The 21462-nt window shown below is 54.3% G+C and overlaps 11 protein-coding genes across 11 annotated transcripts; 5 read left to right on the forward strand and 6 right to left on the reverse strand.

Moving 5' to 3' along the window:
* Positions 1–1109: 1109 nt before the first annotated feature.
* On the reverse strand, positions 1110–3295 carry N7474_003575 (putative glucokinase regulator family protein; the record flags this gene model as incomplete). Its single annotated transcript, XM_057194990.1, has 4 exons — positions 1110–2061; positions 2114–2484; positions 2543–2996; positions 3063–3295. 4 exons carry the CDS (start codon positions 3293–3295, stop codon positions 1110–1112), a joined length of 2010 nt encoding a protein of 669 aa, XP_057056345.1.
* A 427-nt stretch (positions 3296–3722) lies between these two features.
* On the forward strand, positions 3723–5255 carry N7474_003576 (putative MFS transporter; the record flags this gene model as incomplete). The annotated part of the gene is made up of 3 exons (XM_057194991.1): positions 3723–3869; positions 3919–4126; positions 4183–5255. The coding sequence occupies 3 exons, from the start codon at positions 3723–3725 to the stop codon at positions 5253–5255; spliced, it is 1428 nt and encodes a 475-aa protein (XP_057056346.1).
* Positions 5256–5384: 129 nt separating this feature from the next.
* Positions 5385–6132, reverse strand: N7474_003577 (uncharacterized protein; the record flags this gene model as incomplete). Its single annotated transcript, XM_057194992.1, has 2 exons — positions 5385–5782; positions 5853–6132. The coding sequence occupies 2 exons, from the start codon at positions 6130–6132 to the stop codon at positions 5385–5387; spliced, it is 678 nt and encodes a 225-aa protein (XP_057056347.1).
* A 519-nt stretch (positions 6133–6651) lies between these two features.
* Positions 6652–8290, forward strand: N7474_003578 (polyamine transporter; the record flags this gene model as incomplete). The annotated part of the gene is made up of 4 exons (XM_057194993.1): positions 6652–6780; positions 6831–7579; positions 7630–8005; positions 8057–8290. 4 exons carry the CDS (start codon positions 6652–6654, stop codon positions 8288–8290), a joined length of 1488 nt encoding a protein of 495 aa, XP_057056348.1.
* Positions 8291–8914: 624 nt separating this feature from the next.
* N7474_003579 (uncharacterized protein) lies at positions 8915–9898 on the reverse strand (the record flags this gene model as incomplete). Its single annotated transcript, XM_057194994.1, has 2 exons — positions 8915–8979; positions 9379–9898. 2 exons carry the CDS (start codon positions 9896–9898, stop codon positions 8915–8917), a joined length of 585 nt encoding a protein of 194 aa, XP_057056349.1.
* Positions 9899–11234: 1336 nt separating this feature from the next.
* N7474_003580 (uncharacterized protein) lies at positions 11235–12108 on the reverse strand (the record flags this gene model as incomplete). Its single annotated transcript, XM_057194995.1, has 3 exons — positions 11235–11678; positions 11731–11943; positions 11992–12108. The coding sequence occupies 3 exons, from the start codon at positions 12106–12108 to the stop codon at positions 11235–11237; spliced, it is 774 nt and encodes a 257-aa protein (XP_057056350.1).
* Positions 12109–12335: 227 nt separating this feature from the next.
* On the reverse strand, positions 12336–13595 carry N7474_003581 (Mandelate racemase/muconate lactonizing enzyme C-terminal; the record flags this gene model as incomplete). The annotated part of the gene is made up of 3 exons (XM_057194996.1): positions 12336–13089; positions 13143–13342; positions 13407–13595. The coding sequence occupies 3 exons, from the start codon at positions 13593–13595 to the stop codon at positions 12336–12338; spliced, it is 1143 nt and encodes a 380-aa protein (XP_057056351.1).
* Positions 13596–14058: 463 nt separating this feature from the next.
* N7474_003582 (FMN-dependent alpha-hydroxy acid dehydrogenase family protein) lies at positions 14059–14988 on the forward strand (the record flags this gene model as incomplete). The annotated part of the gene is made up of 1 exon (XM_057194997.1): positions 14059–14988. The coding sequence occupies one exon, from the start codon at positions 14059–14061 to the stop codon at positions 14986–14988; it is 930 nt and encodes a 309-aa protein (XP_057056352.1).
* A 359-nt stretch (positions 14989–15347) lies between these two features.
* Positions 15348–15623, forward strand: N7474_003583 (uncharacterized protein; the record flags this gene model as incomplete). The annotated part of the gene is made up of 1 exon (XM_057194998.1): positions 15348–15623. The coding sequence occupies one exon, from the start codon at positions 15348–15350 to the stop codon at positions 15621–15623; it is 276 nt and encodes a 91-aa protein (XP_057056353.1).
* A 607-nt stretch (positions 15624–16230) lies between these two features.
* N7474_003584 (ketopantoate reductase family protein) lies at positions 16231–17021 on the forward strand (the record flags this gene model as incomplete). Its single annotated transcript, XM_057194999.1, has 2 exons — positions 16231–16401; positions 16449–17021. The coding sequence occupies 2 exons, from the start codon at positions 16231–16233 to the stop codon at positions 17019–17021; spliced, it is 744 nt and encodes a 247-aa protein (XP_057056354.1).
* Positions 17022–17345: 324 nt separating this feature from the next.
* On the reverse strand, positions 17346–21178 carry N7474_003585 (DUF3433 domain-containing protein; the record flags this gene model as incomplete). The annotated part of the gene is made up of 3 exons (XM_057195000.1): positions 17346–19183; positions 19244–21064; positions 21127–21178. 3 exons carry the CDS (start codon positions 21176–21178, stop codon positions 17346–17348), a joined length of 3711 nt encoding a protein of 1236 aa, XP_057056355.1.
* Between the last annotated feature and the right edge of the window lie 284 nt (positions 21179–21462).

Below are 21462 nucleotides of genomic sequence, written 5' to 3' on the forward strand. Positions count from 1 at the left end.
TGATAGAAACAGCGGGTTCCGAAGACTATCACAATATTTACTAGTGCTATTTTACTTCCTGCACGTCTTCAATATGATCCCATCTAGCGCCATGGCAACATGGCAGAGGTCCCCGAGACGGGTCCGCCAGAATCGAAATCCCGCTGGGATAGTCTCCACCTAGCCTGATGGTAATAAGTCTTTGACTTCGTACACAGTGCAGCCGCAGAGTAGCAAAGGATCAAAAAGGAGGTCGCCAGCCAGCTCGATTGATCATCCCACTGAAGGACTGTCTTCACTTTGTCACAATTAGCGTTGTTCTAGTAGTACAACTGCTACAGTTATGATAGGCGAGACTCTTGTATTTATCTGTGAATAAGTATTGTTAGTTCGTTACTTGGCTGTTGACATAAGCGTGTCTTGTTCTCTGGGTTATCGTCCAAATACAGTAAGGAGATTTATACTCAGTTTTCTATGTCTTGCACAACACTTGAGGATACAGATGTCACTTTGTACACTGAAGACAACCTCATGGCTTGGATTCCTTATTTTTTTTTTTTTTTTTTTTTTTTTTTTTTTTGTTTAATAAAAGCCCCCCAGTGTGACCTGTGCCTGACATGGTGACATGTCTCGTGTAGATAGCTCCGACTATTCTTTCGTTTCTTCTTTCTTTCTCCAACTTGGAACTCCCGTCATCATAGCACTTATATTGATTCCTTCGTCTTTGACCCGAAACCGATTCCGGTGCTCCAGTACACTACTTCCGAACTATTCTCCACGATTGGCCAGACCATATCTGCCGGCAAATCCTGTGTAACACTGTCTGCCAGACTACTCGCGAATGCTTATGGTTGATTTTGTCCTGCCAGATACCAATATCACTCTATTTCAAACATCTTTGTACATTCAGATGATGAGCATTGGGGCTCTCGGGGAGCGATCGGAGCATCACTGGAGGGATCCGCTGGATAGCGTGGGCCTACAAATCACTGGCATCTGGGCCAGAGTCCTGGCATGGAATCCGTAATTGAGGCTGTTCTGGTGACTTGACATGAAAGTATTGGGTCTTGATTGTGCTTCCATTTAGGGGGTTCAAGACATTCGGAGTTTTACGCACTTCCACTGAGATTCTATGATATATAAAGATGCTTCCTCTCAATAAGACGCTTGGCTCCTACAGACGCCGCATTGTCAACTATTCCCGTCGACCGGAAGCGCAAACCTTGGTAGGCAAGACGGCGTTGCAGTGCTTCCTGGTATTCCGCATTCCTCATCAATCCTCCTGAGAGTACCAGTTCACACTCCTCAGGGGGGGTATACTCGCGACATCTGGGGTCGAACAGCCGGGCGAACGTGTTATCGACTAGAAATGCGACTTGATTTTCGACAATAGCTGTAGCAATCTCGTTGGACCCGGCTAGATTCAGCACGATCTGTGCGATAGTGGAGATGCGGGCCTTGACGCTCTTATCACTGCGTTGACATAGTACAGCATTCAAAAGGTCGACGTTACTCGCCGCCACAACCCGGCATCCGAGCTGTTGGACCACTCCCTGTTCCAACTCGCCAAGCTCTTGAGTTCGTGAACCTAGGGCTATCTCTTCTAGAACAATCAAAGTGTGTTTGATCGCTTCTAAGCCTATGGCGTAACCTCCACCTTCGTCGCCCAGGAGATGACCCCAGCCGCCTGATCGAGCTACTCGGACAAATCCGTGTTCCGCAGCCCAAGTGTACCGCATGGCCACGCTCCCAGTTCCCGCAATCAAGACGACAGCTGCGGGTGCATGATGGCTGGTTGCGACAGATGCAGTTAGGAGATCCACGTCATTCGTCAAACGGATCTGACCGATGTTGTAATCCAGCCCAAACAGTTCTTCTAGTTTAGGTGCCAATTCGATGGAGAATCCAGCCCGATCCAGGCCAGCAAGGCCGATCCAGACGGAATGGAAGCATGTCCGAATATACTCCTTCCACATGGGCTCTGTGAACTCCGCACCTATCGGTAGCTGATCTTTCAAGGCGCTTTTTATGGCGTCAAGCAAAGTGGTCACGGCTCCGTCCATGCCCCCAATCTTATCGGTTCTATAGACATAAATTAGCTCTGAAGAGACATATACCTAAGTAAATGCCATACAGATTACATGGGCCGGCGGACCCATGGCCAATAACGCCAGTATCATCCGCAACCACAGCTGCGCATTTTGTCCCCCCACCATCAACACACAGGACGAACTTCCGAGCAGGCATCGCGGACCAATGTGGCCCTTCGGATTGTAAGAGAGCTTCTGACAGCACTCCTCCAACACACTCGAGCTGTTGAGCACAATCTTCGGCTGACTGACTCGTTTCAGCAACCAGAATAGCGAGTTTCACACTGTGGTTGCACTTGACAAGAAGGGTATCTAGTTCGGAATCTGAACAGCCGCCACACTTTGTGCTCAGTTTGCGCAATATATTCCGAGATCGTTGCTCCAGTTTCAGATTGGAAGCCACCAGGTCGACCATCTGGAACACTACGATTAGCCCAGAGCTGCACACGACTCGGAGAGAGGAGAGAACGTACCATGTTGCCGTAGGTCTTGCCGGTTCTTATCATCGTGCCAGTACTAAGCATATTCAGAACCAGCTTTGTCGCAGTGCCCGCCTTGAGTCGAGTGCTACCAGTGACCACTTCCGGCCCTGGAAGAGGCGCAATGAGGTAGTCCACATTTCCCGATGAAGCCATGGCCGAGGGAGTGGCACACGCGACCCCAACCGTGAGGCATCCCAGCCGCCTGGCGTATGCGAGACACCCAAGAACATAGGGAGTGCGCCCTGAAGATGCAATACCGATGACACTGTCTCGTGCAGGGTCAAGATTGAGGCTTACTAGGTCGGCTTCGCCTGCTTGCTCGTTGTCCTCTGCGCCCTCCTGCGCCTGCCGAATCGCCGCATCGCCGCCAGCAATCAGGCCGATGAATTGGGATCGAGGAGCGGCAAAAGTGGGCGGGATTTCTGACGCATCTAGGATGCCGAGTCTAACCTCTTTTCATCATCCGTCACCACTACTCATGCATGTATTCTGATCTGGGGTGATGACTGACCTCCCGCTCGTCCCCGCGCCGACATACACCACTCTGCCACCCTCTCGCACCCGTGGAGCCAGTGCATCAATGGCATCGGCAATCACGGGTAGACAAGGCGCAACGCTTTCGGCTACCAGGTGGTCCTCGGCATTGATGACCGTGCACATCTGTATGGTCGATAAGCGGTCAATGTGCGAAGTCCGAGGGTTGACCCCTTCGGTTTGCAGCTGCGACAGATTGCTGAGATCCATGGTGTGCCAATCGGAGGGTCGACTTAGACACTCTGGAACCCTCATGGATGCACGTCTCTTATCAATAACCGATCGGTCAGGCCCATCCCACGCGGAGAAATACGTCCTGCCAAAATGCAATAAACCCACTCCAGTACGCGAAACAAAAAATTAGCCGCGTGGGGTTACCAGCCAGGGTCGCACCGAGCGTTATCTCCTGAACCGAACTGCCCGATGTGGAGTCTACACGGCGGCCGTCGCCGCCGTGTACAGAGCTGATCAGCGCAAGCATTCAGCCGACAGGGGCTCCACTCGAGATGCCACGGCGGTGGTTGGAATTCGGGGCACTAGCGCCGGAGAGGCCAAACAAGGCTCGTATTCGCGGGGGCCCCATAAGATGGCATCGTCTCGCCCTTCGCCATCGATCGGGCGAGAGACTAGAGAGAAGATGTCGCAGCCCATGAGCCCCGAGGTGTCCATGTCCGACGTGGTCGCCAACACTGGCCAACGCCGCCGCTCGGTCCTGTACCAGCTCTATACGCACTGCTGGTCTCAGATCATCTTGATCAGCTTCATCTGTTTCTGCTGCCCCGGAGTGAGTGTCGTGTGCGTCGTCCCACGGGAACCGGAGCTAACGATGCCAGATGTACAATGCCCTCGCCGGCCTAGGAGGATCCGGCCAGGTTAACGAGACCGTCGCCGCTAACGCGACAGTCGCGCTGCTCGCTGCCACCGCGGGGACGGCGCTCTTCGTGGTTGGGCCCATCTTCGACCGCGTGGGTCCGCGAGTGTGTCTGCTGCTGGGCGGATGGACGTATCCCCTGTATTCGGGCAGTCTGCTTTGTTTCAACTGTATGTCCCCGATCGAATCTCTGACTCGGAACGAGCTGACATCCTACTTTCGGCAGCTACGAAGAATGGAGCCTTTGTCATTGCCGCCGGCGCCATTCTCGGCGTGGGTGCGTCCTTCCTGTGGGTTGCGCAAGGGGCCATTATGACCACCTATGTGCCCGAGTCTCAAAAAGGACGCGCGATTGCGGCCTTCTGGGTCATCTTCAACCTCGGTGGCGGCGTGGGCTCTCTCGCCAGCTTTGGCCTCAATTTCCACTCGACGAGCGGGACCGTATCGGACGGGACATATGTTGCCCTCCTGGTCATCATGGCCATTGGATGGCTCCTTGGCGTGTTCATCTGCCCACCCGCGGCCGTGCGACTTGAACAGCTGGAGGCAACGCCGGAGAGCGAGAAGAATTGGCGGCGCGTCGCGAAGCTCTCAGTCCAGACGATGGGCGACTGGCGGGTGCTGTGCATGCTGCCACTCTTCTTCTCGGCCAATGTGTTCTACTCGTACCAGCAGAACGTGGTCAATGGATTGACCTTCAATATCCGCACGCGCTCGCTCAACGGTGCCCTGTACTGGTTGGCGCAGATGCTCGGTGGACTGGTCATGGGCCTCCTGCTGGACATGCCGTGGCTCACGCGGCCCATGCGAGCCCGGGTTGGCTGGGCGTTTCTCTCCATCACGGGCATGGCCATCTGGGGCGGCGGATATGCTTTCCAGAAGTGGTTCGATCACCGCACGGCGCTGGGACTACAGCAGGATATCGACTACACGGACAGCCACCAGTCCGTCGGTCCGATGTTCCTCTACATCTTCTACGGTGCCTACGATGCATTCTGGCAGTCCTTCTGCTACTGGCTCATGGGCACCCGATCTAACTCGCCCGCCGTGGCGGCCATTCTGGTCGGTGCATACAAGACCTTCCAAGCTACTGGGGGCGCGATGGCGTGGCGCATCAACGCACTGCAGAAGCCCGCCATGGCGCAGTTTGCCATGGACTGGGGCTTGTGCATGGGATCGTTGGTCATTGCGATCCCGACGGTTTGGACCGTCACGCTGACTAGCGACGCCACTTCCGCGGAAGGTCAGGATGTGCTGTATGCGACGGACAAGCCTCAGTCCGAGGAGGTCAAGGCATGAATGTGTCATTTGGATCAGAGAATTTCAATGGGAGATGGAAATACACCGGACCTGCTTTGTATAAATCCATACAGGAGACGACTCGTCGTAGATTATGATTTCGGGACGTATTTACAAACAATAATGTCTTCACCGCATGCACTTCTTCAGCACCGCGGCCTCCAGCAGCAGCTTGGTGTACTGTCGATGCAGCCATGCCACATACGGGCCCATGGGCGCCGCTTCCGATTTGCCCAGGCCCTGGTAGAAGCAGCTCTTCAAACTGAACTCGGCGACGCCCTGGTCCTGCTTGATGACGGCGCCAATCTCGAAGAGCCCGTCGGAGTCGCGGACCTCTCGGATGCGCGGGGAATCGCCACAGCGGACGGTGATGTGGTCCTCGGTCTTCTCGACCACTTCGAAGTGATCTGTGATGATCGTGCCTAGCTCGTAGGTGCTCGAGAGGAGGTCCTTGCGCTCCCAGAGGTGGCTGGCAGTTTCGGGGTTCTGGTATTTTCGGGCCATATAAGCGCGCTGGGGGATGTATCCTAGACGTCGAATTGCAGTTAGCCATTTCCAGGATTGTGTCCGTCCAATTGCAGGATGAGGCAAAAGTACCCATGCCACCCCAGACGCCGGCGCAGAATGCCTCGACCAGCTTGCCCTTCTTCTCCAGCAGGGCGGGGTCAATCTTGTCCAACGGCACGCGGCGGACGCAGACGTCATGTACAGTTGGGTTCTTGTTGGGGTTGTACTTGTGGAAGAAGGAGGAGTGGAAGATGTGGTCGGATGTGTCGATGGGCTCGAAGATGTCGTTACGGGTGGCGCCAAAGAAGACGCCGACGGCGGCCAGCCCACCAGCGGCGGTGACCTTCACGGCGCGACTGAAGAGACCCATTGATCGTGTTCGAGTGGGCGCGAGAGTGAGAGTGAGAGTGAAAGGAGGTGTGGAGTTGGTGGGTAGGGAAGAACGGAAGGGAGGAAGGATGGAAGTTCCACGGAGAAAGAGTGGCTCCTCACGAGACTTCGGGGGTGTCGCCGGTCGCTCTCCCCTGGGCAGGCGAGAGGAACTAACTAACTAACGACATAGTGAACTAACTATAGATTCAATGTTATTAATAATGTTGCAATGGTTGACTAGATAGTAGTTCGTGGTAGGTAACTACGAGAGGTGGTTCCCAGGTGTAACCGTAGACAGTCGGATGTATATTCCTACCACCCGTCACCTCAAATCCAAATGAACGAGCATCGGAATTTCCGATCACCTAGGGTAGGCTCATCACCAACCAGAATGCCCTCCCAGCAGTCGGAATTGCCGATCCCATGCTTTCCCCATACTCTACGGGATAACGAGACCCCCGCCGGTTATTAGAATCCCCCCCCCCTCGGGACACAGGGAACAATTTCACAAAATAACATGGAGGACTTCAAGAATGAATCGTGCAGCCACCAGGGCGCCATGCCCGAAGCCGACGAACGCGCTAGGTCCATGGGCCATGATCAGGAACGGAAGACGGCCGAGGCGCAAGATGTCAACCACCCGCAGGTACGGCATACCCACCTCATGGCCATCCCATTTGACACTGGCCTGTACAGAATTGGTCCGTGGGGGCCAAGATGTCCACGTATCTGACAATCTGTGGCTTCACCTTTTTCGCCAACGTCAACTCCAGCAACTTTACTGTCGCGACGCAGGAGATCATCAAAGAATTCCATGTCAGTCAGACCCAGGCCGGGCAGCTGGTGTGTTTCAATGTCTTCCTCTTCGGCGTGGGCAACATCTTCTGGGTCCCGCTCATGCGGGTGATTGGGAAGCGCCCGGTGTACTTAGTGGCCATGTTGGCGCTCTCCATGATGAACGTGTGGTCCAGCCAGGCCGTCAGTTATAACGAATTGCTTGCCTCGCGCATCCTCTCCGGATTTCCCGCCGCGGCGGCAGATGCGACGGTCCCCGCCGTCGTTGCGGATATGGTCGGCCCCCAGGATCGTGGCCACTACATGATGTTCTTTCACCTCGCGCTGACCGCGGGCCTGTTCTTGGGGCCGTTGATCAACGCATACCTAGTCCAAGAGCAGGACTGGCGCTGGATGTGTTACTTTCTCGCTATCGCGGTTGGGGTGATGTTCGTGGTGTCTGTCTTCACGATCCGAGAGACCTCATACGTCAGGCGTCCTCCAGCGGGTTCATCGTCCACAATCAAGCGGTCGCATTGGCAATGGATGTCCCTCACGATCGGGTACGACCGTGAGGCCTCTTTCATTCGAGCCTTGATGGATATTCTGGCCAATGCCGGCTACCCGCCATTGATATGGTGCGCTTTCACTATTGGAATCTCCGTCGGATGGTATGTATTACCTAGGGTTGCCCCTTTTCAGCCACTAATCCTGGCCATAGGAATATCGTTGTGCAACTGACAGCAGCCCGTACATTTTTAAAACCACCCTATAACTGGCAATTGGGTAGCCTCGGGCTGCTGTCACTAGCTGGATTCATCGGCGCGGTCCTTGCTTTTTATCTCGGTGGCCGGCTCATTGATATTATTTCGACCCGTAGCACTGCGCGACATGATGGCGTCCGTATGCCCGAATATCGACTGCCAGCCATCGTGATCCCCGGCACCATTGGCCCGGCGGGGATTTTAATCTTCGGGCTCTGCGTTGCGTACCAGACGCACTGGATCGGCCCAGCGTTCGGCAACGCCATGCAAGCATTTGGAGTGGCTGCCATCTCGAATGTCGCCGTAACCTATTCGCTGGACTCCTACAAACCGGTATGGTATTTGCTGCTCAGCTCCCATGGACCCCGTTGTTGACCCCTTCAGGTAACCGGCGAGGCGTTGGTGATCATCTTTGTGATTCGAAACACGATTGGAATGCTTTTATCCCTTTACGCGGCGGACTGGATCGAGCGCCATGGCCCGGCACGCGTTTTCGGCGAAATGACGGCCATCCAGCTGGTCAGTATTCTATGCGCCATCCCACTATTCTTGTGGGGACGACCTTTAAGAGCCTTCACGTCTAGTTACGGACCAATGAAGCGTTTTCAGGAAGCGTGATGTGCGTCGTATATAAAGCAAGAGATCCAATAGCTAGCGGACATAGTCAACCGAGTGTTTAATTAACGTTCCGGCTTTCCTCATGATTTGCCACTTTTTCACGCAAGCGCGGGGATTCAGAAACCAGATGACCACGAACGAGCATGGTGTTCGTATCCTCCTTTCTCTGTACCCGTCTTCTTCACTCGGGTTGGCGGTCCTTGTATCATTGCCCAAGACTCCATCTAAGACCATGACGAGCGCCTATGTCAGTCTCCGTTAAACCAGATGCGGGAAACATATCCTCTCCCTGACGCTACGGAAGGGGATTAGCATTTCAACATTTGTTTTGAAGGAGTTGAGGCACGGCAAGCATTTGAACCCTTTGATGACAAGTAGCGCGATCCAATCCAAGCCATTTTCGTTAGAGATTCTAACTGTTTCGAACAGATACAAGAAGAAGCTCGCGGTGATTGGAGGATTGGAGCCTACGTCGGGTTGGCTATCTCAACACGATCATTACCGCCTATGTACAACTTTACGCCCGCCCCCCTTCTTTTATTGGCAGTATATCAACCGATGAGACTGATAAAATCTCCATGTACAAGGCTGAGCTCAGTACGACTGACGGTATCAATGAAGCAACTAATAGATGTCGAAGCCAGAGATGGGGCCAAAGTGCGCATCGAGGAGAGGCCGTAATTTCAAAGCTAATTCACAGTTCAATTTCATGTTGTAATACAGTCTCGCGAGTCAAGTCCCCCGAACATTTCTCACAAACAAAGACAGATCATAAACGAGCGGAACGGGATTAACCGTAGACATGATAACCCGTACGATGCCATAGCTGACAGTTTCCTCTGAGACCGAGAAAAGACTCTGGTGTCAAGGCACAGTCATCGGCACTCAATGAGTTCAGAGGCCGGACAGAGGAAGACCAGTGGGAAAAGGAATACCAGAGGCCGGGCTGGAAGGAGACGAAGAGGTCCCGGACGGCAGGGAACCAAATCCGAAGGGAGTCGAAGAAGAAGAAGAAGAAGTGAGGATAGAAACGGGAGTAGAAAGAGGAGTACTAGTGGGAGTAGCAGGAGGCAAAGGAGAGACCTCACGCTTCTGGGCGCCGGCCGACGCAAGAGCCGCGGCCACGGACTGAGCCTCGGAGAGCAGAGATGGCAGATCTGTGGGAATGGACAGAGACTCGCCACGTTTCTGAGCACCGCTGGAGGCTAGAGCAGCGGCTACAGATTCGGCATCGGAGATCAGAGAAGGAAGATTCGTGGGGATGGAAAGAGACTCGCTGCGCTTCTTCTGGCCGCCAGCGGATGCGAGGGCCGCCTCCACAGAGTGGGCATCCGACAAAAGAGATGCCAGATCCGTTGGGATAGCCAGAGAGTCACCGCGCTTGAAATCCGCAGGCTCCGAATCAATCACCGGCGTGGGCAGGAAAGTGCTGTTGGAGGGAGCCAAAGGATTGGGGAGCGGGCTGCTGGTGGGAACCAGAGAAGGAGTCACGATGCCCGAGGAAGTTGGGAAGACATAGGTGCCATTGGAGTTCTTGGGCCCAACGAAGGGAGCGGCAATGGCAGTGCCTGCAAGAGTAATGACAAGGATAGAAACAGAGGTCCTCATTATGGATAATCGAAAGGAATAAACAAATAAGAGATAAGTATGACTTTCGGTGAACGGCGATGGGTCTCGAAGAACAAAGATTTGCAATCCAGAAGCAATGTCCAGTCGCTTGAAGAATGGAGCTTTCCGAGGTGGAATTTGAAGGGGTTTTTATATCTTTCAGAGAAGACACTCTGACCGGCAAATCCATCTTGCATGGGATCTTGGAGAAGCCTCCACTATCCTGCACGATGATCCGGTTTGTTGCGAGCTCCACATGCGTGCTTATCTTTACTCATGGTGGATCGAGGATCTTCCACTCCGAGTGGCTGAGAGTTAGAACAGACGAGGGCACCTGTATCGTCATTCTGGGCCCGAGGTCTTGTAGTGGCTAGCATGGAAGAAAGAGGCAATTAACGATGAGATGTCGATCCGATGCCCTGTTCGGAAGAGGTGCCCTAGCTTTAACCAAGGGCACATGGGGAGAAGATCGACGGATTTGGCAGTCCGCCCTGCGCGAATTGTTGGAGAAATGGGCCATCGGGGGGTTTCCAGGTGATGAGCCGCACGTTCAGGGACTGCCGATTGAAGATCGTTTGCTGATCCCCGTTTTCCCGCCGTTTTTGGCGACTCGACCGAGTATCCGATCCTGGTTCGCCCAATGAGCAGCGTTCTCGATGGCATTTCCCGCAACGAAAACCATGGCTCAGCTCGGCTCCTTGGTGATCGGATCAACAGATACCGATCGAGTCGGCTAGAAGGAATCGGCATGTAGACATGATGTTCGATGCCGGACGACCCGCACGTTCTTCTGGGGATGTCGGGATCGCGTATCCGGGGACCGGTCTGGTTGGGGCATCTTGGCCACCAGTGTCTATGACGCATAGTGACCGATCTGAGTGCTTCGGTTACTGGTGTCGGGACCTTGCTGGTTAGTGATTGCAAAGGGGACCTCGCCGATGGCTCGTTCGGTCAAGGTCCGTTCGACTGGTCTAGATGAGGAGAAAAAAAGTGCCGCATAATACCAGCATGCCATTCTCCATGGATCCTTAATTCGGATCCTCGCAATCCGACCAGCGTTGAGGGGGTGAGCCGATGCCTTGTTTTATTCTGCAAAAGGACCGAGGTTACCTACGATGCATCGCATGATGAACTGAGGGAGGTGGTAGTCCCGATTTTCCCAATGCAACAAACGACAGCTTGTTCCACTGCGTTACGCGGTATAAAGATATTTCAGTCCAGGGAGTCATCTTCGTTCCGCTTAATTTTAAAGGATGATAGTTCACCTTGCCAAGATGCTTCATTCACAATTTATATTAAATAGCAATGGGAGTTCTTCTTTGCTCCTGATGAGAGACTACCGCCCCATCCAGCCTCCGTCAACCGTGTGAATCTCGCCGCTCACGTAGGCGCTGGCTCGGCTAGCCAGGTAGATTACCGGACCTTTGAAATCGTCCGGATTGCCCCATCGCGCCGCGGGGATGCGAGCCAGGATACTGGCCGCACGTTCTTTGTCCTGTATCAGGGCTGTGTTCATGTCTGTTGCGACGTAGCCTGGGGCGATGGCGTTGACATTAATGCCCTTGGATGCCCACTCGTTTGAGAGTGCTTTGGTGAGCTGTGCCACGCCACCCTTGGCCGCTGCATAGGCGGGCACCGTCAGCCCACCTTGGAACGAGACAAGCGAGGCCACATTGATGATGCTCCCGCGTTGACCAGAGCTGTCGGGTGTGCGAGTGAGCATGTAGGCACCGACATCGCGGCATAGGGTGAAGACGGTGGTCAAGTTCACTTGGAGGACCTGTAAAAAGGGTCAGGAGTGGCATGGTACGAAATCTCTGAGAGAAACAGACCTCGTCCCAATCTTCCTGTGGGAACACATGGCTTGGGTGTCGTCGCTGAATTCCGGCACAATTAAGAAGAATGTTGATGTCGTGGCCGTCCTTGACGACCGTTGACACCAATGCCGACACGGATTCTTGCGATGCTAGGTCGGCCGTATAGATGGTGGCCTTTCGTCCCAGCTTTTTAATTTGCTCTTTGGTGTTCTGGTTGCTGGTATCCCTCTGGGCCAAGTCAGCTGTGTTGCACCATAGTCAAGGAGACAAACACACCTGTACCAGTACCACATCGGCGCCGGCTTCAGCTAGGGCTAGGGCCATCGCTTGGCCAATGCCACGCGTTCCGCCAGTCACCAAGGCAGTTTTACCAGTTAGCGAGAAGAAATCCATATTGTTTGTTCTCGACGGACGTTACAGAGGGCATTTGACGGCATAAATACTACATCCGCGGCCGCGTTGACCCCCATGCGGGGATGGCGTGGGGGTGGGGCGAAAGGCTGAACATAATTACGAAGGGAAGTACTACAACTGAAACAGTAACATTTTGCTACAGGTGAAGTTGCCCTGAGTGTACCGTGGTATATGCGTATTTATGAATTATGTCCTAGAAAGCTCCACTACCATTCGCGAATCGACCCGTCGGGCCCATAGAACTCCTTGGGCTGCCAGGGCTCCGTCTCCTGGCTGATGCGCCGCACCAGCTCTTCGTCAATCTCTATTCCTAGTCCGGGCTTGGTAGGCGCGGCCACAAAGCCTTCCTGGATCTCGAAGACAGTCTTGTCCACAAGATAGCTGTTCAGGTCAATGTCGCCTGCCTCGACATTGTAGTGCATGCCTAGGGACATCTCCTGGATGACAAAGTTGGGAGTCGACACGGCTACCTGGAGCGAGGCTGCCAAGGCAATGGGACCCAGCGGGCAGTGAGGGGCGATGGCCACATCGTACGTCTCAGCCATGGTCGCCATCCGCTTGGTCTCCGAGATCCCGCCGGCGTGAGCAATGTCCGGCTGTAGAACGTCCACGGACGCATCTTCCAAGAAGCGCTTTATGTCCCATCGGGTGTACAGTCGCTCCCCAAAGGCTATGGGGATGCTCGTCTGGCTCGAAAGCTGTTTAATGGCCTCAGGGTGCTCGCATAAAAGCGGCTCCTCGATAAACAAGGGCTGATAGGGCTCCAGGGCCTTGATCAGCTGTTTGGCCATGGGCCGATGTAGTCGGCCGTGGAAATCCAGGCCCGCATCCAAGCCGAGCGCCTTGACCTGCTTCAACCGCTCCACACATGACTGGAGCACGGCGGGCGAGTCCAGCCAGTTGACGTCCTCGGTGGCGTTCATTTTGACACACTTGAGGCCTTGAGCAATGCGAGCCTTACTGTTCATTACGGATGTCAGCTGGATGGTATCCCGGCGGGCAAAGACACTCACGCTGCGGCCTCAACATCACACGGTCGGTCCCCTCCGATCCAGGCGTACACCTGCACTTTGTGACGTACCTTGCCACCCAGCAGCTGGTATACCGGTACGCCTAGCCGCCGGCCCTTCAGATCCCACAGCGCAATATCGATCCCCGACAGGGCCGACATGAAGACGGGCCCGCCCCGGTAGAATCCGAGTCGCCAGATCGTCTGCCAAATGTGTTCGATATCGCTGCAGCCGATAAGGGTCAGCATCAAGGAAGGAGAAGGCGACAATGGCTTGCGTACTCTGCTTCATAGCCCACAATTCTCGCGATGATCTCGTCCAGTGCGCCCTCAACTGCCAGCGAGTGGCCCTCGAGGGTGCCCTCCCCCAGCCGATCAGGCCTTCATCGTCGGTGACTTTGACGAACAACCAGCGGGGCTTGACGCGAAAATACTCGACTGCCTTGATCTTCGCCATGGTAGAATAATATGTGTAGCTGGAGAGCGTATCCTTCTTGCGGGATGCTATCCCATTAGTTATAACCGGCGGGCGACGGTCTTCCCCACACGAGCATCCCACGCGGGGGTTTGCACGGATAAAGTCCGACACGAGCTGAGATGAAACCCTAAGTCTGGCTGATTGGTGGAAGAATTCAATAATGTCGCCCAGGGTTGACAAACAATGCCAGAGCAGATTGGTTAACTATTAACTATTGTGGATGTTCATCGTATCCGTGGGGGTTTCTGTCATGCCGAAGCCTTTAAGAGAATGATGCACCGATCACGTAGGGGTTTCTCACCATAGTACTCTCCGCAGGCATCGTCTGAGTGGAGATGATCGGCGGGGAACCCCCACGCCCCAGCGGGGAAGGGGATCAGCCGAGCCGATTTATCTTCATGGTGAAGAGTTCTCGTATGCAATCAGTGGATGAGCAAGAACAATGAAGCTCTCGCGTAATGAGATCGAGCAACACAACAGCCGCCGCTCATGCTGGGTGGCCATCCATGGCGCTGTCTACGATGTGACTGGTACGTTGCGGATGTTGGATGGACGGACAACGCTGACAGATTCACCAGATTTTCTGGACTCACACCCAGGCGGTGCCCAGGTCATCCTGCGTTGCGCGGGTAGGGATGCCACCGGCGATTTTGACTCTGTTCATTCTCCCGAGTTGCTAGCTGAAGCTTTACCAGAGACAGCCTGGCGTGGTCAGATCGACCCGGCTGAATTGGCCGCACCCTACGGTCACTCTGATTTCGCAAATGGAGAGCAAAAGAGTGCATCTGATGTCCCGCCACCGCTGAGAAGTCTCCTCAACCTCCACGATTTTGAGGAGGTCGCGCAGCGCCATCTCTCTGCCAATGCCTGGGCCTACTACTCATCGGGCGCCGACGACGAGATCAGCAAGCGACAGAATGTCCGGGCCTACCAGAAAGTCGCGTTGCGGCCCCGAATTCTTCGCAATATCTCCACAGTTGATGCTACAGTGTCTATCCTGGGCTATCCTTCATCTCTTCCAGTATACATGTCGCCTGTCGGCATTGCCAAGTTGGCTCATCCAGACGGCGAGTGTGCGCTGGCCGCAGCAGCCGGGAAAGAGGGATTGGTCCAGGTGCTAGCCAACAGCTCGAGCATACCAATTGAGCGGGTTGTGCAGAGTTGCGTTTCTCCGGAGCAGCCCATCTTCCAGCAATTATATGTCAACCGGGATATCAGCAAGTCTGTGGATCTCGTGCGGCGTGCCGAGGCAGCTGGGGCACGAGCCATCTGGATCACGGTTGATTCACCAGTTGTGGGCAAGCGCGAAATGGATGAACGACTGAATCTGACTGCGACGGTATGGACCTGTTTCACAATGAGCAAGGAATAAGAACGCTTACCAGAACGCAGGCCAGCGACAGTGGCGCGCAGGGAGCCGGAGTGGCGAAGACCGCGGCTAACTCTATCTCTCCATTTATCGACTGGAGCATTCTCTCGTGGCTTCGGCAACTCACCAGCCTCCCTGTTGTAATCAAAGGGGTCCAAAGCGTCGAGGATGCTGTGCTCGCGTACCAGCAAGGGGTGCAGGGCATCGTGCTCTCCAACCACGGCGGCCGATCACAAGACACGTACGTTGAGCCTCAGGGATGGTGATATCAATCAATGCATACTGATATATGTAGTGCTCAATCGCCACTCCTGACGCTACTAGAGATTCGCAAATTTGCGCCATTCCTGATCAACTGCAACATGCAGATCTTCATTGACGGCGGCATTCGCCGCGGTACCGATGTGCTCAAAGCCATTGCGTTGGGTGCTACAGCCGTCGGGCTGGGACGGCCATTTCTGTTTAGTTTGTCAGCCGGTTACGGTGAGGATGGGGTGCGGCATATGCTGGCAGTGTTACGGCAAGAGATCGAGTCCAACATGGTGTTTCTAGGAGTGACAACGCTGGGCGAGCTGCGGCCGGAGATGGTCAATGCTAGCCGGCTGGAACGGGAGTTGATCGGCAGTGTGAAGTTGTAAGGTGTTACTATCTTTCAATCAGAATAAGAATAATCATGAGTGAATCTTCTACCACCACGTTTCGTGGGGTCACTCTCGCCAACCCCGGCGGCTCCACCCCCACGCTCCCACACTTCGGAAGAAGGCCGGGTGCTATAACAAGGGCGGGGTTGAACCGAGTCTTACACAATTCGGTCACAACGTACTATTCTTCATTGCTCGGCTTCGTCCATGCGATAACCATGTCAGACCAGATCGATGTGCTGCTATACGGCCTAGGGGCGTAGGTGTTCCTCACTGCTGCGCAAGAGTATTCGTGTCTGATCAATGCAGGATTGGCTCCTTTTACGCCTTCATCCTCAGCCGTTCTGACCGCGTGCGGTTGACGGTAGTAGCACGGTCAAACTACGATGCGGTGTCTGCGAATGTAAACCCTTCTCTCCTAGCTGGCATGAGAAACAAAATAAGTTGACTTGTCGGGTTAGGGCATTACCATCGATAGCGAGAACCACGGCCAGCACACATTTCACCCGCATCGAGGTTGGTAGATTGCCGATTTGCTCTGTCCAACCATCAAACTGACGAGACCTGGCTGACAGTGGTCAAATCACCCACTGAGGCACCGAAGATGGACTATATTGTATGCGCCCACAAGGCCATTGACCAGGACAGCGTGGCGGCACAGTTACAACCGGTGATCGATGATACCAGGTCTACAATTGTGATTATCCAGAACGGTGTCGGCAATGAAGAGCCATTTCGAAGGAAATTCCCCCAGTGTTCTATCCTGACCTGCGTGGTATGCTCGCCAATCACTCCATTGAGCGCCCCGGCTGATTTCCGTAGACATGGGTAGGAGCCACGCAGACGAGTCCTGGCATTGTCAAACATACCAAATCCGAGGACATGCAGATCGGCCTCTTCCCAAATTTACAGATCGATGACAAAGTCGAGCTCCAGCGGCTGGAGAGATTCGCAGACCTGCTCCAGCACGGCCAGACGCGGTTCCAGATCTTGGAGGATATGCAGCGGCAGCGGTGGGAGAAAGTAGTCTGGAACGCTGCATGGAACTCGCTTACCACCCTGACCATGGTGGACACGCAAACCTGGCTGCACTCCTCTGAGGATGCTACGCCCTTCACCCGACAGGTTATGCGCGAAGTTATCAACATTGGTCGCGGCTGTGGGGTGCCACTGACCGAGGACCTCATTGACCAGCTAATGGGAAAGATTAACGCAATCCCGGGTATTGGTAGCAGCATGCAAACGGACTGTAAGAACGGGCGACCGATGGAGATCGAAGTGATCTTGGGCTTTCCTGTGCGAAAATCGCGAGAGTTAGGGATTGCGGCCCCGTTTCTAGAGACTCTCTATGTCATCTTGCGGGCAATCGACGGCCGATTGAAGGCCGCATTGTAGGTGAACATAGCTGATTGTTGGAGCAGCGAATTGTGGTTATCAGAATGAATACATTTTTTTTGGTTCCATTAACAGATGCGATGCTGGTATAGAAAATCACAAGGACAGCGGAACATCACAACCAGTGGACCAGAAATATATGCAAACAGAAATGCGGTGATCCAATATCCAAATGGAACGAACCAGACCAGGGCCGGCTCGTCTGTCCGTCTATGTATACTCTCCATATCACTGTAAATTACCCCATAATGGTGACACCCCATATAAACAAAAAGCATTAAAATCGACATAAAATCATATCGCATGAATGTGAGAATGTCGGTGCTACAGCGGATCTTGGGGCCGACGAAGTTCCTGTAGCTGGACGAACGTGGTTTTAGCGCCTTCCGGCGCCTGGTCTCCAGGCGGGTCCTCAGGCGGCTCTGGGCCTGGTGGTTCTTCGTCCACGGCGAAACGCCACCGGGCATCTGCACCCATAAACATACGAAACCCATATCGCTTATTAAGGGTGGAGAGGTGAGTGCGCCGTTGACTGTTGCTCCACGTGTGCGTTTTCCGGAAATCATTGAGCATCCGACTGTGCGCGACCCAGGGTATAACAGCTCCGATGGAACGCGGCAATCGAGGTCCACGGAACCGCCCGCGACGAGTCCCAAAGACGATTAGCACCACCAAAGTGTCGAGTGCGATGATAAGGAGAGCGATGGCGAGAGAAGGAATCGAAGGCACCATACACCAGGTGCTTTGAGTCACCGTCGCATTGGCGACTGGTAGTGGTTCGGGGAGGAATTCAAGATAAATATCACGCCAAATCGAGAAGTAGGTACTGTACACCCATTGGTACACCGTCTGAGTTAGGTCCATCAGACGCTCTGTGTGCAAGTACTCAAGGCCCGGTTCGTCCCGCTCATAGAGACGCGCAACCAAGAAACCCGCCCAGTCATAGGAAGAGATATTGTAACTTCCATTTTGAGAGGTGGTGTTGCCTACGAAACTCTGGGGGATAGCGGCGAAAACTCTGTTAAACTGACCAAGACTCACGGTGGCATTGTCAAACATGGTACCCGATGTGATAGAAGAGTTTGCGACGGGTTTATTGCTTTCAATCTGGCCCCGCTGATCGAAGCCGATGGTGAAATTCTGCAACTGGATCTGAGGTTCACAATGCAGCGCAATGGTGTTCTGGTCCGTAATTGGAGTATCGGCCCGATAGTCCCAACGACCGACCACTAGCACAGTGGAGGTCTGGCAACGATCCGAATCATTCATGTCGCTCGGAGATAGGAAATGAATAGATAGAGCAATCCCTTCGTCCTTGCTCCGTAGGGTGGGCATACTTGCATTGCATTGGACAGAAGGATCCTCAAACAGCGCGTACTGCCAATATTGATGCCCATCACCTTTGTTGCGGACGAGAGCTTCAGCCGGGGAGAGAGGCCGACACTGAAGCGCTGTCCCAATGCCAAGGGTCGACGCCCCGTAGACAATATCGGGGTTCGGGTCGCGCACGGTGACAGGAATAAAAGACTGGTTGGGGCTCGTCCACGACAGCATGGGGACGCCGCTGGTGATGCTAGTTTGAATGAGGTCATATTCGGTGAATTCGGCGGCAAAATCGGTCTGCCAAAAGGTGAACTGGCTATAGTTCATGGATAGATCCCCAGTGGGAAGAGTGGAAGCCGTAAGCTGCTGTGTGAACAGCCCACCGGCAACGACTGTCAAGACCATGTTGATGACACATATAAGGGAGACCAGCCCCAGCAACACGTGCCGGTGGCGCACAGCCTTGAAGAACACCGCAAACGGGCTCTGTGAGGAATAGTTAAGTGACAATGACGCCTGTGCCGAGGCCATGCCCCGTTGAAGGTGAACCCATGGTTCGAGGACACTCAGGTTGCGGTAGATGGATGTGCATAGCGAACTCACCGAGGACGCTACTACCGAAGGAAGAAAGGAAAGGATGACTTGGAAGGTGCTTGAGTCGGATTGCGTTAGATGGCGGAATCGGCCATCCCGAAGGAGAGAAGATACGACTAGTCCCATGAGAATGATGACGGCCGCCAGGGCCAGACACTCGACAATAAAGAAAGGGATAACAAGGAAGTGTGGCATGGGGTCGACGCGTGTTTGCAGATCCTCGCCATTGAGTTGAACGGGGGAGCCTACTCTGCCGGGTCAGTTTATATTGGGGGAACCCATGGTACAATGGGGTGTTTACACACCATCTTCTGCGAGTATCTCCATACGGTTTCCAGAGGGCCCAGGCCGCCAATAGCAGCGAGCGTTCCGAAATATGTGCCGTAGTTGTCTCGTGGAGAATTGATGGAATTCTAACTGCGGTTCTGCCAAAATGTTGCTTGGGTGGAAGATGTCGGCCGCGATACTGCACATGGCACCAATGGATCCTGGATCACATTGGAGAAAGGTTTCCCGCCACCGGTACAGAAGGAGAAGATATAACGCAGTGAGAGTTGCGAGCCCCAGAATGAGCTCCGAACCCAACGCTGCAAAACTCACGACAGCGATGGCGACTTGATCCGAAATGCGACGTGCAGGCACGATCTTTGGTGTGCGGCCGGGATCAAACAGTCGGCCGAGGGTGAGAACAAATGTTTGTTTCACATCACGCTTAATCTTGGCCTTGAATTGGGCTTGGGTCATGACAGTGGAGGTATCCAGCACCAACAGCGGCTGTAAATCCCCCAATTCCTCGCTGATAACTGGCAGTTCCGTGACGGTGCGTCTTCCTGTCGTCGTATTTTCGCTGATGAAGAGCATATCGCTGGTATACGGCGAGCGTTGGGATAAGAGAGCCTGGAAATGCTCGATGTTGAACTGGGAGGCCGTAAGCGTCCGAATGGTAGCCTGATCAACCTGTATTCCTGTGATCGAGCTATTGGAATGCATGGAAACCTGAGCCTCCGCCTCATGGTAGGTGATATCGCAGGCAAAGGCAACACCCGTCGCACCATATTGAGCAGTAGCGGAGTCTGGGTGCGAGGCATTGATGGCAATGATCATGCCATAAAGATCGTACGGATCACACCCAGATGACGAGAAAGCGTGTCTTTTGTGTGGATATTCGGCCAGTGTGACATTGGTGACGACAGGCTCCCAGTAGCGCACCTGCAGATAGTCGGTCTCGGGGAAGAACACAGTATCATAGTGGAAGTCCAGTTTGCACTGGGTAGAATCCCCATTCGCGTCTTGCAGAGCGATGCCAGTGGCGTTCCACGAAACGCTAGGGTATCCATTTTGGGGCTTGTGGATCGTCACCGAGAGCCTGTCGTCTACCTTGACGTCCCGGCATTTGAGCTGGGCCCAGTACAAGGTCTGGTTGAGAGACCACAGAGTGGACTCCGGCTCTATGGTGGCGGGGATTTCCACGGGTGCAATCGCGTAATTGGCGGAGCGAGATCGCCGTAGGTTCTCATCCGAAGACAGCACCGAGTCGACGGTGTTGTTGGCTTGGGTGGACATCCAGGTTGCCTGAGTGGCTAGGTCGACTAGATGAGGCCAGCTGCGCATCGTCTCCCGCTTGACAACCGTCACTTCGCGGAGTTCGAAAACCGTACTTTGCAGGGCGGGAAGAATCATGCGAATCAACACTGTCATCAACGAGACCCATAGCACAACCCAATGATGGCGCCGCGCCGCATTGATCGGGGTGAGGATGGTCTGGCCGAAGTTGTAGTTGATAAATAGAACATTGGCCGGCGCCCCGTGTGGCTGTGACAACTGGAAATAGGGTTCGAGTCGGAGCACGTCGAAATCAGTCACCGTCCAGATCATGAAGAGCACGAGAGCGACAATGATCGGGACGTAGTTATAGCCGAACGACTGCAAGGCGGAGACTTCATCGGTGTCTGGAAAGAATGCCAACCCGCCCTCCTTATCGCTGTACTGGCGAAGGCCTTCCAAGGCCAACAGCAGGGTGAGGGTAAGGCAGGCTAGTGCGGCGAGGTACGGCGGCCGCAATGCCACCGGGCGCCAGCCCTGGCGGTCGCGGCGGGCGGGAGTTGCGAAGAGGGACCATATGAGACCTGACGAGGGGAGAGAGGGAAATGATCAGCCGATGATAAGGCAGAGAGGAAACGTGACTTACGGATCCATTGCGCCCAGGGCCCGCGCGGTAAATTGTCGCCCTCGACGGACATAGTGAGTGGACGGGCCCCGACGGCGCACACAGGGGAACAGAGAAAGGCGGATCGCAGGGCATTGCCGATTCAACCATCGAAAAGGGCTCCGAGTTGGAGGGTCATGGTTCTGAATAATTCAGGGCGGAGGGAGGAGGTGAGGCGAACGAATGGGAAGATGGAGAATGAGAAAACGAAGAACGAAAAGCCGCGATAACGAAGGAAGGAGATCGACGCCAAGAAGTGGGCCTGACGCAGCAGGGAAAAGCAAGAACGAGGAAGAAGATGATTGTTCGGGGGTCACC

This window comes from Penicillium riverlandense (genome assembly GCF_028828495.1).
Source record: "Penicillium riverlandense strain IBT 135883 chromosome Unknown utg000002l_segment0_segment0, whole genome shotgun sequence".
Taxonomy (NCBI): domain Eukaryota; kingdom Fungi; phylum Ascomycota; class Eurotiomycetes; order Eurotiales; family Aspergillaceae; genus Penicillium; species Penicillium riverlandense.